This window comes from Cheilinus undulatus, linkage group 1 (assembly GCF_018320785.1).
Source record: "Cheilinus undulatus linkage group 1, ASM1832078v1, whole genome shotgun sequence".
NCBI lineage: Eukaryota > Metazoa > Chordata > Actinopteri > Labriformes > Labridae > Cheilinus > Cheilinus undulatus.
This window is the reverse complement of record NC_054865.1, coordinates 47,287,114-47,302,945: the sequence shown is the minus strand read 5'-3', so window position 1 is coordinate 47,302,945 and position 15,832 is coordinate 47,287,114. Positions and strand designations below refer to the sequence as shown.

At 40.1% G+C, this 15,832-nt stretch overlaps 1 protein-coding gene across 1 annotated transcript in view; it reads left to right on the top strand.

Moving 5' to 3' along the window:
• LOC121509329 (NAD(P) transhydrogenase, mitochondrial-like) overlaps positions 1 to 14,914 on the top strand; it is a 30,260-nt gene extending 15,346 nt beyond the window's left edge. Inside the window, exons 11-22 of the mRNA XM_041786613.1 lie at positions 1,109 to 1,270; positions 1,367 to 1,477; positions 1,567 to 1,712; positions 1,866 to 2,061; positions 4,430 to 4,663; positions 5,174 to 5,334; positions 6,504 to 6,683; positions 6,763 to 6,922; positions 11,187 to 11,268; positions 13,823 to 13,941; positions 14,325 to 14,440; positions 14,529 to 14,914. Of these exons, the coding sequence (XP_041642547.1) occupies positions 1,109 to 1,270; positions 1,367 to 1,477; positions 1,567 to 1,712; positions 1,866 to 2,061; positions 4,430 to 4,663; positions 5,174 to 5,334; positions 6,504 to 6,683; positions 6,763 to 6,922; positions 11,187 to 11,268; positions 13,823 to 13,941; positions 14,325 to 14,440; positions 14,529 to 14,675 (1,814 nt within the window). The 3' untranslated portion in view covers positions 14,676 to 14,914. The remainder of the gene's footprint in view (positions 1 to 1,108; positions 1,271 to 1,366; positions 1,478 to 1,566; positions 1,713 to 1,865; positions 2,062 to 4,429; positions 4,664 to 5,173; positions 5,335 to 6,503; positions 6,684 to 6,762; positions 6,923 to 11,186; positions 11,269 to 13,822; positions 13,942 to 14,324; positions 14,441 to 14,528) is intronic.
• The last annotated feature ends 918 nt before the right edge of the window (positions 14,915 to 15,832 follow it).

Here is a 15,832-nt window from a genome sequence, read left to right as displayed (position 1 = left end):
TTTTACTAATGCCCCTCTCCCCAGTTGCTCAGTTTGGCAGTTCTCAGAAGAGTCCTGGTGTTGGCAAAGTTCTTCCATTTGAGGATTATGGAGGCCACTGTGCTCCTGGGAACCTTCAGTGCAGTAGATTTTTTTTTGTAGTCTTCCCAAGATCTGTGCCTTAAAACAAACCTCTCTCTTAGCTCTTTAGGTAGATCATTTGACCTCATGGCTTGGTTTTTACTCTAATATGCACTGTCAGTTGTGAGGCATTCTATAGAGAGGTCTTTCCAAATCATGCTCAATCAACTTAATTTATCACAGTTGCACTCCAATCAAGGTGTAGAAACATCTCTGCAAAGATTGAGAGCAATGGGAGGCACCTTAGCTGAATTTAAAGGGCTTTTTCAAAGGATCTGAAAACTTATATCAGTGTGATATTTTAAGTTTTTATCTTTCATAAATTTGCAAAACATTTTGCAGTTATGTTTTCACTTTGTCATGATGGGGTACTGAGTGTAGAAAATAAGATGGGCCTTTTTTTGACTGCAGCATCAGGCTGCAATATAAGAAAATTAGAAAAAAGTGAAGGGAGTCTGAATACTCTATGAATGTGCTCCATATTTACATGGATGTCTGTCCGCCATGGGCCACAAATGTTTTCCCAGTTACACATTCATGACCCACTAAAAACAGCTCTGTGACCTGCTTTTTGGGGCCTTGCTGAGAACCTCTAGTTTAAACAATACTGGTGAAAAATAGGTCTTGGTTAAATGAGCTTTTTTTTTTTTTGCAAAAGCTTTGAAATCACTGGATCTAAACGAGACCTTTGAATGGAGACGCTCCAGTGTAATTAAGAACAGTGGGGAATGTGATTTTCAGTCAAGTTTGACTTTTAAGTTTAATTCTTTTGAAGTTTCAGAGAAATAGTGAGTCACTACTTGCATAAGATGTTATATAAAAATAAAAGTGTTAGTTTTTCCAGTCCCCTTTTTTATCATTAAATCAATGGAATAGTTGAAGAGGAAAAAAACAAACTGCACATTTTTCCACCAAAACAAGACAGAAAACCACACACAGCAGGCACACAATCACAACAACAACCCTGCTCTGCTTTGTGTCTCTGTAGGTGTGTCAACCTGTCTAGCTCTGGGCATCATATCACCAAACGCAGCCTTTACTCAGATGGTCACCACCTTTGGTTTGGCAGGGATTGTGGGATATCACACTGTGTGGGGCGTGACACCCGCTCTGCACTCACCCCTCATGTCTGTTACCAACGCCATCTCAGGTTAGAAGTCGGTAGACTATCAGGGATTTAAGTATTTTTTAAGACATTATATCCTTTTTTCATATTTTCAAACATTCTGTGTGTCATCTTTGTCAGGTCTGACAGCGGTCGGAGGTCTGGTGCTGATGGGGGGAGGTCTTACACCCTCCACCCTGCCTGAGACTCTCGCTCTAACTGCTGCGTTTGTTTCCTCCATCAACATTGCCGGTCAGACCTCTAACATTTTAGCACAAAATATAAAAACTGATGAAAATTATCCCCATTAAGATTAAACAAAATGTCTTTTTGTCATGCAGGTGGGTTCTTGATTACTCAGAGGATGTTGGACATGTTCAAGCGGCCAACTGACCCTCCTGAGTACAACTACCTGTATGCTCTGCCTGGGGCTGCGTTTGTGGGGGGATACGGAGCCTCATTGGCCGCTGGTTACAGCATTGAGCAGGTGATCATATTCTTATTCCACCCATATTGAAGCAGCTAAGGCTGTAGGTCTTAATACTTGTTAAGTTTAATTACATGCTAGTCAGTTACACAGATAAATATGATTCTGAAAAAACGACTGCACTGTAATTTGTGTGTCTTTTTCTTTCCTCAGATGATGTACCTGGGCTCTGGTCTGTGCTGTGTCGGAGCACTGGCAGGCCTCTCTGCACAGGGAACCAGTCGTTTGGGAAACGCCCTGGGCATGATGGGAGTTGCTGGGGGCCTCGCTGCAACCCTCGGGGCCCTAAAACCCTCTCCAGAGCTGCTGTCTCAGATGTCTCTGGCCATGGCCACAGGAGGAACCCTGGGTTGGTATATCCCTGCTGCCCGAGATCCATCCATAAACTCTAAAAAAGATTGGACAATATCCTGAGTGATGTTAGTTATTTGGTAAAGGAGGCTTTTGAGCCCAATCCACAGTGGTTGCCATATTGAAAACACTACCTCATGTTACCTTTAGATCAACCTAGAAACAGAAAGAAAGCTGAGGTGGGGCTTAAGTCTCCTGAAAAATGGCTGCACTGTGTCAGCCTGCAGTCACATCAGTCATGCCCCTGATGTTGCAGCCAAATACTACAATCATTTACATTTTTTTTCTTATTAATCTACACTCAGTACCCCATCGTGACAAAGAAAAAACAGAACTTTAGACACTTTTACACATATATTGAAAATAAAAAACCGAAATATCACAATGACATAAGTTTTCAGACCCTTTACTCAGTCCTTAGTTGAAGCACCTTTGGCAGAAATTACAGCCTCAAGTTTTTTTAAATGATGCTACATGCTTTGTACACATTTATTGGAGGATTTTCTGCCATTCTTCTTTGCTAATCCTCTCAAGCTCAGCCAGGTTGGATGGGGACAGTTGGTGGACAACTATTTTCAGGTTTCTACAGCCCTGTGTTGTCCTGACTGTGTGCTGAGGGTTATTGTCATTTTGGAAGGTGAACCTTCAGCCCAGTCTGAGGTCCTGAACGCTGCAGAACAGGTTTTCACTGAGGATATTGCTGCACATTTCCCTCAACCCTGACCAGTCTCCGAGTCCCTGCTGCTTAAAATCACCCCCACAGCATGATGCTGCCATCGTCATGCTCCATTGTTGGAATGGTATTGGGCAGATGATGAGCGGTGCCTGGTTTCCTCCAGACATAATGTTTAGATTTACAGCCAAACAGCTGAATCTTAGTTTCATCAGACCAGAAAATCTTGTTTCACACAGTCTCAGAGTGCTTCAGGTGCTTTTTTTTTTGCAATCTATAGGTGGGCTTTCATGCAATAAACACTGAGAAGATGCTTCTGTTTAGCTACTCTGCCATAATGACAAGATTTGTGGAGGGCTGCAGTGATGGCTGTCCTTCTTGAACTTCTCTACACAGGATCTTTAGAGCTGATTCTGGCTATGCCGCCAACTCTTGGAGAGGCCACTGTGCTCTTGGGAACCTTCAGTGCAGCAGTTTTTTGGTAGCCATTCCCTTCTATGGAGAGGTGTGTGCCCTTCCATATCACGTTGAATCAATTAAATTTACCACAGGAGCCAACCAAGGTGTAGAAACATCTCAGCAACAATAGAGAGAAATGGGAGGAACCCAAGCTAAATTTAAAGTATTTTTTCAAAGGGTCTGAATACTTATGTCTATTTGGTATGTCTTTCTTTCTTTTCAATCTGCAAATTTTCTAAAATTGTTTGATTTGAACTAGTATTGTATCGAAATTCAAAATTCTGGTATGACAAGTCAAGGCTGAAAACATGTTTATTTGTGCTGTAAAAAATGACTTTTTAACATGGGTTGTTTGGACTTCTTCGGCTTTGTGGCTAGTCCAAAGTGCACACTCAAACTGCGTTTTTTTGCACTTCTGCACTGACTTCAATAAAGATTGCCTCTTGGATACAACCGCCCCAAAAAGAGTTCCTTTAACACAGTCAGTATGTGGTACTCATGTTTTGAAGAACACCTTTTTGGCAGTGGTTGTTGCTGATTGCAGCACTGCGTAATTACACCGTTATGCCCACTATTAAAAGGCCATCCAGACAGCACTATGCTGTATCGTGGCAAGGAGTCTCACCACCTACCAAGCAACTCTTGGTTTTAGACAAGGTATAAATAAAGCTCAAGCACGGCTCCTTCTGAAGTCCAACAGCTTGTTTAGAAAAGTGCGAGCCAATCATGAACGTGTTCCATGTTTCTTAGCTTGCATGCGACTCCTGAAGCGTTTGAAGAGTGTGAAGTTTTTGTTAATTCGTAACAGAACATTAATCATGCTGCCCAGTTAGAAAGATGAGTGGATTTCATCATCATTTGTGACTTTGTACATGTTAATAGCCACAGGAAAGCAGGATGATGAATGGTTTTCAAACTATATACGCACTCACAGGCAGCAGAGCATGAGGTTTCACTCAGTGTTAAATTAGGGACCCTATGTTTTCACAGTAAGCACACAACAATACTAAACTTCAGACTCATTAGTCTAGCGTTGAAGATTTTTTAAATTACTAAAACCAGGTGTTTGCCTTAAAACCATTTATCCTTTAACTTGATATTTTCATGTTTTTTGTGTTCCAAAACAGCCAGTGTGCATGGGAAGTTTAGTGTCTGGCCTCGACTCAGCTAAAATGACTGGAATAACACATTAAGATTTACTGACCTCTCTTTTGTCTCCTTTCTTGGGTTGCAGGTCTGACCATTGCCAAACGTATTGAAATCACAGACCTGCCTCAGCTCGTGGCAGCCTTCCATAGCCTTGTAGGTCTGGCAGCTGTTCTCACCTGCGTAGCTGAGTATATGATTGAATACCCCCACCTGGAAACCCATCCGGCTGCTGGTGTCCTGAAGACTGTGGCTTACCTGGGTACCTACATTGGGGGTGTCACATTCAGTGGCTCCCTTGTGGCCTACGGCAAGCTTCAGGGTAATGTAGTTTACTTTCATATTTCTAATGATTTAATGAAGACATTGTGTCTGTAGACAGTCAACATTTTCCCTTTAAAAGGCTGAGCTTCATTCGAGACAGACACAATATTTATATAATCACACTGAGCCGTGTGTCCTCTGGTGCTGATTGCATCTTTCATCTATTAAAGCCAAAAATCCTCGACTAAATCCAGGCCTGCTCTGGGTTTTTGTGCATGTTCCAGCAGACTCTGGTGTACGTTGTAGTGGGAATGATCGGGAGGAACACATGGGAGGATTTCTGGTAATTTGTTATTGTTGAGACTGCTTAGTGGTAGCATTGCTCGATTGTGGATGGGATAGACTTAAATAAGGAGCATCCACAGTACTCCATTAAAAAAAAAAAAACACCCAGCATTGCTCAAGAGAAGAAATTATTGACTGACTATCAGGTTTTTAGCCCAACAACAGTGACAATTATCTCCAGTTTCCCATAAAATGATCATGACTGCTTTTTCATTTGTTGTAGGCCTCCTGGACTCTGCCCCTCTTCTGTTGCCAGGACGACACATGTTGAATGCTGGCCTAATGGCAGCATCAGTGGGAGGCATGGTGCCGTTTATGCTAACTTCAAGCTACGGCACTGGTATGGGGTGTCTGCTGGGAGTGTCTGGTCTTTCCACCATTATGGTGAGTTTCAGGAATCAATAAAGCTGACTTGTCTAGACACAGTCAAATTTTAAATAATTTCATCAAAAACAAAAAGCCATATTTCAACAGTATATTCTAAAGTAGTTTCAGGTTATAACAGTAGCATTTAAAACAGATTGATTGGCCAGAGTCATCTTCCAAAGCTTCAAGTTGAAGCTCTAGTTCCAAGTCAGAGAATGACCGACCAATCAGTGTCATTCGAGTAGAAAGAGGAAATGCTGAAAACTGTGGTGGCTGAAGAAGAGATTAGCATTGAAGCAGCTGTAGTGGTAGTTTTATCAGAACTGGAAATTTCTGGCTTAAAAAAGGGGAAAGAACCACACTGAAAGCTTTTCTTGGGGGAGAGTATATTTCAGCTTTTCTCAGCTGTCTTCGGCAAGAGTTTAAAGGAATATTTCAGTATTTTTTAAGTGTGGTTGTATAAGGTACGTGGTGATTTTCTGTATATACCCTGTCTCTGGGGTGAAGCTCAAATGGAAATATATCCCTTGCCATAGACTTTTTAAACAGTCTATGTAGCATATCAGGTAAATACAGGACAGGACAGAAAAACAGCACAAATCAATCAGCTTCTTGATATTTACTTGGACTGAAACATGACGGCACACTTTCACTTAAGTCATTGAAATGTGACATTTAAAAGAGATCTGTCATGTTAAGACTTGTTGACTTTATCAAATAATGTTAGTATCTTCTATTAGTATTTTGTATGAAGAAAGACACTAGGTGTCTATATTTGGGGGAGCATTTTAAAATAGTTTCCCATGTAGGCTGCTGTTTTGTGCAGTGCATTCCGAGAGGCGATCAAGCTGCATTTTTCTTTTTCCAGCGTCCTTTGGAGTGAGCTTACCTTAACCTACATCACAGTAATTCCTTCCTCTGTGTCCTCTTTGCTGAAACTGCCTCCAGGTTTGAAATGTCAGAGGTTTAATGGTTTATGGGTGCATATTACACAAAAATTGTAGCTTACATAGGAAACTATTTTTTAACTTTTCTCCAAAATGCTGAAATCTAAATGTTTGTACAACATAAATACAGAAGATACTAATGTGAGAAAAAAACCCTCATTGTTTTAATTGGCTGACACGGCTTTAATCTTTTCCAAACTTTTGTCTTAAGGCTGCTAAACTTCTCCTCTCCACCCACAGGGTGTAACTCTGACTGCAGCCATCGGAGGCGCTGACATGCCCGTGGTCATCACCGTGTTGAACAGCTACTCCGGATGGGCGCTCTGTGCTGAAGGCTTCTTATTAGACAACAACCTCATGACGATTGTGGGAGCTCTGATCGGCTCCTCCGGTGCCATCCTCTCCTACATCATGTGTGTGGTGAGTCGACGCACAGGTGTGAACCAACACACGGTATATGTAGAACCACAGCCTGAGTTTTGTTTTGTTCTCCTCTCAGGCTATGAACCGCTCCCTACCAAATGTGATCCTTGGTGGGTACGGCACCACCTCCACATTAGGCGGTAAACCAATGGAGATTGTTGGTACTCACACTGAGGTCAATGTGGACCAGACCATTGACATTATCAAAGAGGCCAACAGCATTATCATCACCCCAGGTACACACTGTGCATGACACCAGACATTTAAGTACAATGAAGGGGATGTTGTTTTAACTTTTCTTGCAAAAGTCTTGGTCAAAGTACTGAATAAAACCAGCAAAAAATTTTCTTTTTGAAGAGGCATCAAGGAGGAATAACCTATGGTAATCATAAAGTTTTGCCTTTGTGATTAATCCCTCATGTCTGCCATGACAAGAAGGACAGGTAGCAGTAAGGCAAAAATATAAATCGATGCAGCAGAACAGCAGATTCCATCTTTTGGATCTTTTGTCCAGTTATATCAGCCATTCATCCCATTCTAGAGCTGGAGTGGAAAGTAACTAGTTACATTTACTCACATTGCTGTAACTGAGTAGCTTTTTGTGTATTTGTACTTTTTTGAGTAGTTTTTCAGTAGTCATTAATTTCCGGGGAAGTATTGTACTTCATTACATCTTTAAAAAGCACTGAATCCTTAGGAAAAAAAGCCAAAACAAGGAAGTCCAAGCTTTCTGTTAATGACATGAAACTTGCCCATAGTTTGGTGTTGATCACATGACAGTCAATAGCAAAAGAAGAAAGCTTGATTCCACATTTCAACCCAAAACAGCTGTTGCATTCTACTTTAGGTTAACTCACAACCTGTATTGAAATTAATAGCCCGCCTATTAAAATTAGACTTTTAAAAAAGTATTTCCCAAGAGCTGTCAAACAGAGCTTGGAGGTTTTATTACACTGCCTTTCCAGAAATCCAAGTTTTATTTTGGATGCTTATATTATTTTACTTTGCACACAGAAACAAAATTATTTCACAAAAAATAAAAACTACCAGGTTTAAAATTATTACCCCCCCCCGTTGCTAATAGTCAGTTTTGTCTTCTTTTTGCTGGATAGCAGCCTGCAGTCGTTTGTTTTAGTTTTCAGCAAGTCTCAGACACATCTCTTGAGGAATCCCAGCCAACTCTTCCTTTGCCAATCTCTTAAGCTCCTCCAGATCTGATGGTCTTAAAATTAAATTTGTCATGTGGGGATACCTAATTAGATACTGATGGACTTCAGCTGTGTAAAGTCACATGTGGATGTTCACGTATTTAAGATGGGTACTCTCAGATACATCCACAAGTCTGAATAAGAGCATATAGGCTCGAAACGTTGCTTCATTTGCTAATAAAAGCCTGATATAGGAGCTCCTTGGTGTGCGGACCTTCTCTCCTTGTCTTCTGACATGGATCTTGGTCTTCAGTTCACCTCACAGATTTTCAATGGGATTCAAATCAGAGATTTGTGCAGGCCAGTCAGTAATGTTCACTTCTGGAGGTAGGTCTTCATCAGGAGCCATGGATGTTTTGGGTCATTTTCATGTAGGAAGACAAAGTGATGACCCAGGCAAAATTTGGCAACTGAATGGTTGAGGTTTTCTTTCAAAATCTTCGCATATCCTTCTCTCTTCATGATTCCTTCTACCATTATGAGATTCCTAGTTCCAGATGCACTCAAGCATCCACATCATATTTAACTGTGGGGACGGTATTCTTTGGCTATATGCCTCTATGTCCTTAAACTTCTAGTTTGGTGTCATCTGACCAAAGGACATGCTTCCAGTATGATAATCTTTCTCCGGGTTGTCTTTAGCAAACTTCAGTCTAGCTTGAAGGTATCTTTTTTGCAGAAGTAAAGCTTTTCTTTGTCTGCATCCTCAGTCCATTCCTGTGCAGGGCTCTAGTGATTGTCTTCCTTGAGACTATTATTCCTGATTGGTTAAGTCCTCTCTCTCACTAGTTTTCTTTCCAAAGTCTTTAAAATCTTTCTCTCCCTACCTCTGCCAGGCTTGTTCTGTACTGTATGGCTCTCAAATGAAGCTACGTAAGCAATGATGATAAACTTTATTCCAGACTCAGGTCCATATAAAATACATACAGAAACACAGACAATACAAAAACAACACAAATAGATTTAAAATGCATACAGGCATCCATTCCAGTGCTTCCAGAAGAATGACGTATATTTTGTGTCACTTTGTGCAGGCATCGCTAGGGCCATAATGATTTCATTCTTTGACTGGCTAAGGCGACACATAAAACTGTAGATAGACTTTCAGCTTAAGATCATGCTGCATTTGCTGAGCTAGACCTGTTAAAGAAGTAGTTAGAAGCTTTAGCTAAAGCTAACAAGGCTAAAAGCAGCCACTTTTTACATAACTACTTCTAAAACTTGCGTATATATCATTTAATCATGACATCAGACTATTTTCTGTGTGGTTATTCCATGAATCTAACTGCCAGACTTAGTTTATGAGTAATGTTGGAATTTTTTTTTTTTTTTAATCAAAAATGCTCCATCCATCCATCCATCCAGCCATCTTCTTCCGCTTACCCGGAGTCGGGTCGCAGTGGCAGCAGGCGAAGCAGGTAAACCCAGACATTCCTCTCCCCCGCAACATTTTCCAGTTCCACCTGAGGAATTCCAAGGTGCTCCCAGGCCAGATGAGACATATAATCCCTCCAGCAAGTTCTGGGTCTTCCACTGGGTCTCCTCCCATTTGGATGTGCCTGGAAGACCTCCACAGGAAGTCACCCAGAAGGCATCCTAAATGGGATGCCCGAACCACCTCAGCTGGCTCTTTTCGGGGGATCAGAGGAGGGATCTTAGATTTGCGGCCTGCAGTCAGACCCCTCTTGGCGAGCCAGCAAAGACATAAAAGGTTCTGCAGTGTCCACAGGGGGCGCCAAAAGCGACACAATACCAACGTTCCCCACAGGAGCTGCAGAAGTCTTTAAGCCAATTTTTTCATGTTTTATTTTTCTTCTTGAAACCTGTGAGCAGACTCAAATTCATGGCGTTCCCTTTATATTCAAATCAATCTCTTAGTTTTTATTTATGTTATGCCAAATCCCAACAAAAGTTACCTCATGAGAGCTAACATATAGAGGCGGTCTCGACTGGAATATTAAAGCCAGTCATTCATCAAAGGATCAGAGGAACACAAGAGCTCATTCATTCATCGCTCAGACAGATGTAGAAGGATGTTTGGGTTGACTTCAGAGACTGAGGTGGAGCACGACTTTAATATGGAGTTCTCTCATCACGGGAGAGCGTGGATCCTCCTCTGAACTCCAGCTGCAGCTGCTCAGACTGTCTGCATCAATAACATCAGCTATCTCTGTCATCTGATTAAGTTCATCAGACAAAAAGGCTCAGCATGACCGCTCCGCCAAGTGACAATCAAAATATTTTTGTAAGGTTTTGAGAGGAATTTGCAAACTTTCAGGGACTTGAACTGATTTATTATAGCAGCAACTCAACTAGAAATACCGAAGCCTTGGCACCACAAGAGGGCGCAGTTTGTTCACAAATGGTCCCGCAGAAACATGTCTGGTGCTCACATACAGTATATACAGTACAGTGTGTCAGTGCATGTTTGTCAGCAAAGAGTTAAGGATGATGGGTTTGATTTTTGAGTGTGAGATGTTGACCGCATCTTGATTTATTAAACAGAAAAAGCCAGACTTGTCCGACAATTGAGTACTTGTCGAATGGCCTGAGTAAGAGGAACCACTCTTGGTTACTTGGATCGATGTTGTTTTCAAGTGGCTCCAAACCTACGCAATGACAGCTGTGTGGTCCAACATGTTGCTTTGATTAGAGAAACAGTGAAAAGTCATAAGAGCTATTGAGTCCAGACCCAGGACTTCTCCGTGCGCTGTCAACAACAAAGTACAGCAGTGAGGAAACAGAAGGCTCCAGTTTTCTGGAGAATTGGAAGAAACGGGTTACGGGCGACTGGCTTCAAAAAACTCAATTAGGGCCAGTGCTGAACTCTACGAGGTACCTGACCACCAGGGTTAAGTAGGGGTTACCCAGACTTGGGGAAAGGAGTTCTTTGCACGCAGGGGACACAAAAGTGCACAACACATGCAAAAGTTTTACTGAGAAAAATGTCTCTAAGACCAGTGAACCGCTATGATTTAATAGAGGAGACTTGTGGTGGAGAAGGGCGGAAAGAAAGAACAAACCCTAAAGGGATAACTAGTTTTTACTGTTCAGGCAGTGTTACTGTGCTTTCATTCAAATATTAACAAATTGGGTCAAATGCTTATGTTTCTGGGCAGTTAGCATTATTAATAATAGTCTCAACCAACCAAAAGAAGATGACAAATCTCTAAATGGTTTTATTGCAAGGGTTAAATCATGGTTTGTATAATATTTCATCATAAGCTGATGGGAGATTTTTTTTTTCTTTTTGTCTTCGTATGCTTATTTTGTATTTGTTTTTTGTGTTTAGGTTGGGGTCTCTGTGCAGCAAAGGCCCAGTACCCAATCGCAGACATGGTGAAGATGCTGAGGGAACAGGGCAAGCTGGTCAGGTAGGTACCAAAGATCTCAGGGGTGTGAGACCCTGTCTGCTCAAAATTACATGTACATATTTTTTTTAAATTATGTTTATATATATAGATATATTTATGGAAAGTATACCAGCATATTAGGGTTACCCTAAAAGATTAAAATACTGAGAGTATCTGTTATATTTTTGAGAGAATGTATATTTACAAGAAAACAAACAGGATTTCTGAGTTTAAAAGTCTTAAATCAACAAGAGAAACATTAAATTTCTGAGTTTAAAAGTTTTTAAATTTTGACATGAGACACTGAAAAACTCAAGTTTATAAAAACGTAAATTTCCCACAATGTACAGTCAGAACTTTGAAGGAAACCAAACTGAAAACAGTGGTTGGATATTCAATTTTAGAGTCTAACTAAGTATAAGTTTTGGTTCAAAGGCATTTACAACTGTTAAAGTCAAAATTTTCTAGTTTTTTCCTTCATGTTGACGACTTTTAACTTGAGAGTTTTTTCTCGAAAATTAGCAAAATCATGGCCCATTGTCAAATTAATCCGTGATAACCAAATATATATTTATCTGAATAACGACCACTCTAATCAAAGAAAAAAAATGTATCATCTTTTTCTGGTAATAATGTGGATGGGCACAATGACTAAACCACATGGACAGTAATGTCATGCTTTATAGCTAAGCCATGATCTGCTCAAATGTCAGGGTGCTGGAGAAAAAAAGGAGAAAGAACTGAAATAACCTTCAAGGGGGAAATATAAAGTTAATGAAACAAGAAAAAGATGGAAAAACTGGAAAAAAATGGTCAAAAGTGGCAAAAAGTGGTGAAAAGTGGTTAAAGTGGACAAAATTGGTTAAAATGGGCAAAACTGGCTAAGAAGGGCAAAAAGGGGAGAAGTTGGTAGAAAATAATGAAAAACAGGTAAAAAGTGGTAAAAACTGCAAAAAAGTGATGAAAAGTGAGTAGAGGCAAAAATGGGTTATAAGTGGCAGAAATTGGATAAAATCTACAAAATCAGTTACAAAAAAAGGGCAGAAAATGTTAAAATGCAGTTTTTAAGTGGCAGAAATAGTTTAAAAGTGGCAAAATATGTGTAACAAGAAGCAGTGAAAAGTGTTGAAGTGGCAAAAATGGCTTGAAAATGGCAAATGTATTACAAGAGGCAAAATTTGGGAAAAAGCTTTAAAAGGGGCAGAAAATGTTGAAAACTGTTAAAAAGTGGCAAAGATTATTTTTTTTAAATGGAAACATTTTACCACAAAAGGGCAGAAAAAGTAATTAAAAGGGCATGAATAAGTAACATGAACATTAGAACTCAAAGATAGTTTCAGCTCAAAAATGAGGTAAGTCTTAGCCAGGAGGCTCACATCTATGCCTGATCCAACACACATGCTCAAGATAATCAATAAATCACAACTGGGGAGGGCTCAGTCTCTTGGTTTCTCAGGGGCCTAGATTATTCTGATTATTCTGTGAGCAGGCCTGCCTGCTAGTAAGCTACCATCTACTGATACCAGTATTCTGATATGGTGCATCCCTTATTTTAAATGCTTTCAACATGAAATACCAAATAATATCTAAAGTTAATGGCTTTCTCTAAATTTAATTTAATGATGGTATAAATTGTAAATTGAAAATATGCATAACGTGAGCTTTTGCTGGTATGCTGACACCTACACCTTATGTTGGTATGCTGATAATACTTGTCATGGGTAAGACTCATTCTTAGAGCATCATTTCTTTGTGATGTGACTTTTTTCTCAAGAAAAAGGTTAAAATTATCATTTACTTTATTCACTGTTTTGTTGCTTTGTTGGCCAGGGCCCACCAGACCGCCCCAGAGGTACTGTGACTTAAAATCACAGAGAAAAAAACTCATGCTTTTAAATGATCATAAAACATTTGATTAAATGTTGATATTCTAAGTCTGAGAAGCAACAAAATACAGCTAGATGTTTTAGCTCATGTCATCTTTTTATCATTTATTTTGTCTGATGTGTACAACTGGTGTCACGGTTTAACTGGTGTTGGATTAACCGGTGACACTCTGTTAACATTTTACTCTGCTGCTCACTTCCCGGTTTTACAAATTCATAATTTTTCACAGACATTGCTGCTTCTTCGGAAGAGTTTTCTAGGTATAATTTACAGAAAAAATGTTAGAAAAGAAAATGTAGGTGATTTTGTAGATGCCTGATTACACAAAATAAAAGATGGTGGCTCATTGACTGTACCCTGTGACCCCCAAAACACTTTCAGAGTATTGCTAATGTATCTGAAAGTCAAGCATTTGCACTGAAATATCTCTATTGATGAAACAAAAGTATGATGAATAAAAGCTAAATATTTACATCCCATGTCATTGTTGTAAAATGTTTTTTGCTGGATCCCAGAGGATTTTCAGGTTTCAAATTTGGCTTCATCATGCTGAAGTTTGGGAAGGACTGCACTAGAAAAAAAACGGGAGTTTTTGAAAAGTAGACAGGCATCATCAGTGAGCGAGTTGTTAGTCTTATGTGCAAATGAAAATCTGTTTTTGATCAGTTTTTGCTTCCACTGTAAACAGGTTTGGTATCCACCCAGTGGCCGGTCGTATGCCTGGCCAGCTGAATGTCCTCCTGGCTGAGGCTGGAGTTCCCTATGATGTGGTCCTGGAGATGGATGAGATCAATGACGACTTCCCTGGTAAACTCCCCCTTATGAAAGGAAAAAAATCACAGAGCTGTCAGAATATTTACAGCTGTGTGGTTGTCACTTTGGCCGGAAGGTGTCAGATAATAACACCAGATGAGTTGTTTGTAATGATCACATCCTCCTTTCATCTGCAGTCGGAGCAGCCTTGTGATGTGTTTTGATATTTAGACATGCCTTGTTATCAGGGCAACAGTCTTGTTTTCTTAGCAACCAGGAACGCAGCGTGAGACACATGGTTCTGTTTATGAGCGCGGGAGATAAGTGTGGTTCTGGGGATCCCATCACATTAGAGAGCACAATTGTAGACCATTTAGTTAGCAGTTTGTGTGTTCATCTGTTTTTCATATAAACGTGTAAACGTCTGTGGCCCACAGAGACTGATTTGACGCTGGTAATCGGTGCCAACGACACGGTGAACTCTGCAGCACAGGAAGATCCTAACTCCATCATTGCAGGAATGCCTGTCCTGGAAGTGTGGAAGTCCAAACAGGTACATTATCAAATGACGGCATCAGTATCTGAGTCTTTCCGCTGCTGTGTTGCACTGAAAGTGACCATGGACTCTTATTTTTCTGCAGGTGATCGTTATGAAGCGTACCTTGGGTGTGGGCTACGCTGCAGTAGATAACCCTATTTTCTACAAGCCCAACACATCAATGCTGCTGGGAGATGCCAAGAAAACATGTGATAACCTTCAAGCAAAGATCAGAGAGGCCTTTTATTAGTGACCCCTCATTAACCCTCCTTCACAGACGGAAGAAGTCAGGCCCAGAGGCAGGTGCACGGATTCTAGAGTTCCAGTCTTGGCTTTAAGTTTATATATTTTTGGAAAATGGCTTTAAGTGTCAGCAGCAAATTATCTGATTACAGAAAGTTTCCAAGATTCAATATTAATTTAATCATATGGTTTGAATAACTGAAGCACATTTGTGTATGAATTTGTAAATAAAAATATTTAAACCTGTCTGGTTTATTTTATAAGATAATTTTCAAACGTTAAACGAATATAGAGATGTGGGAGACTGCAGACAAAAAGACATTTTCAACAGAGTTTTTATCTTATAGCCCTCTGAATGCACACTCTAGATCAGGGGTTCCCAAACTTTTCAGCCTCTGACCCTCCCAAATTTACATTTCAGTGTGTTTTTGTACATGTTATTTACAGTTTATCTAAGCACAAATCTAACTTAACTCTTTTTTACATTAAATTGAACTAATTTTAGGGATATTTTTACAAAAATGGATAAATATATCACTTAAAATAATGTTAAATTTCTCTTGGTTGTTTTTGAAAGATTCCAGTGATCCCCTCTTAAGTGTCTGGTGACCCCCCTTGGGGTGCTAACCCCCACTGGACACTGGATGACTCAGTCGGACTATTAGACCACACACCTGCTGTCTGTAGTAACAATGTCACATGGGAGATTTTTTTCTCAAGAAAAAGGTTAAAATTATCTTTTTCTTTATTCACTGTTTTGTTGCTTGCAAGATCTTTCAGAAACTCATATTAGCAAATGTGACTCCGAAAGAAAAACAGACATGGAGGACAACAGAAATCCTCTGTCATCTATTACAGTTGCAGAAAAAAAAACAACGAAGAACAGGGGTGAAATTCTTTCTGAGATGATGCTACCCAGTCTGCTCGCTCTCCCTGGTTGTTGTGGGTTCTGTCAACTGCAGTTCGACCTAGAATCATAAATATCAAACAGGTTTGATATTTATGATTCAAGGACGAGGACATTCTGATGCAGTAGGGAACAGTTAAATAATAACTTTGACACAACACATTCGATTATTTGATCATTATTTGTGCCGAGCCTAAAATCGGGTCACACCCTTCTTATAGCCAGTGGTGCCAGATCTGGCCTAAAATGTGGCTTGA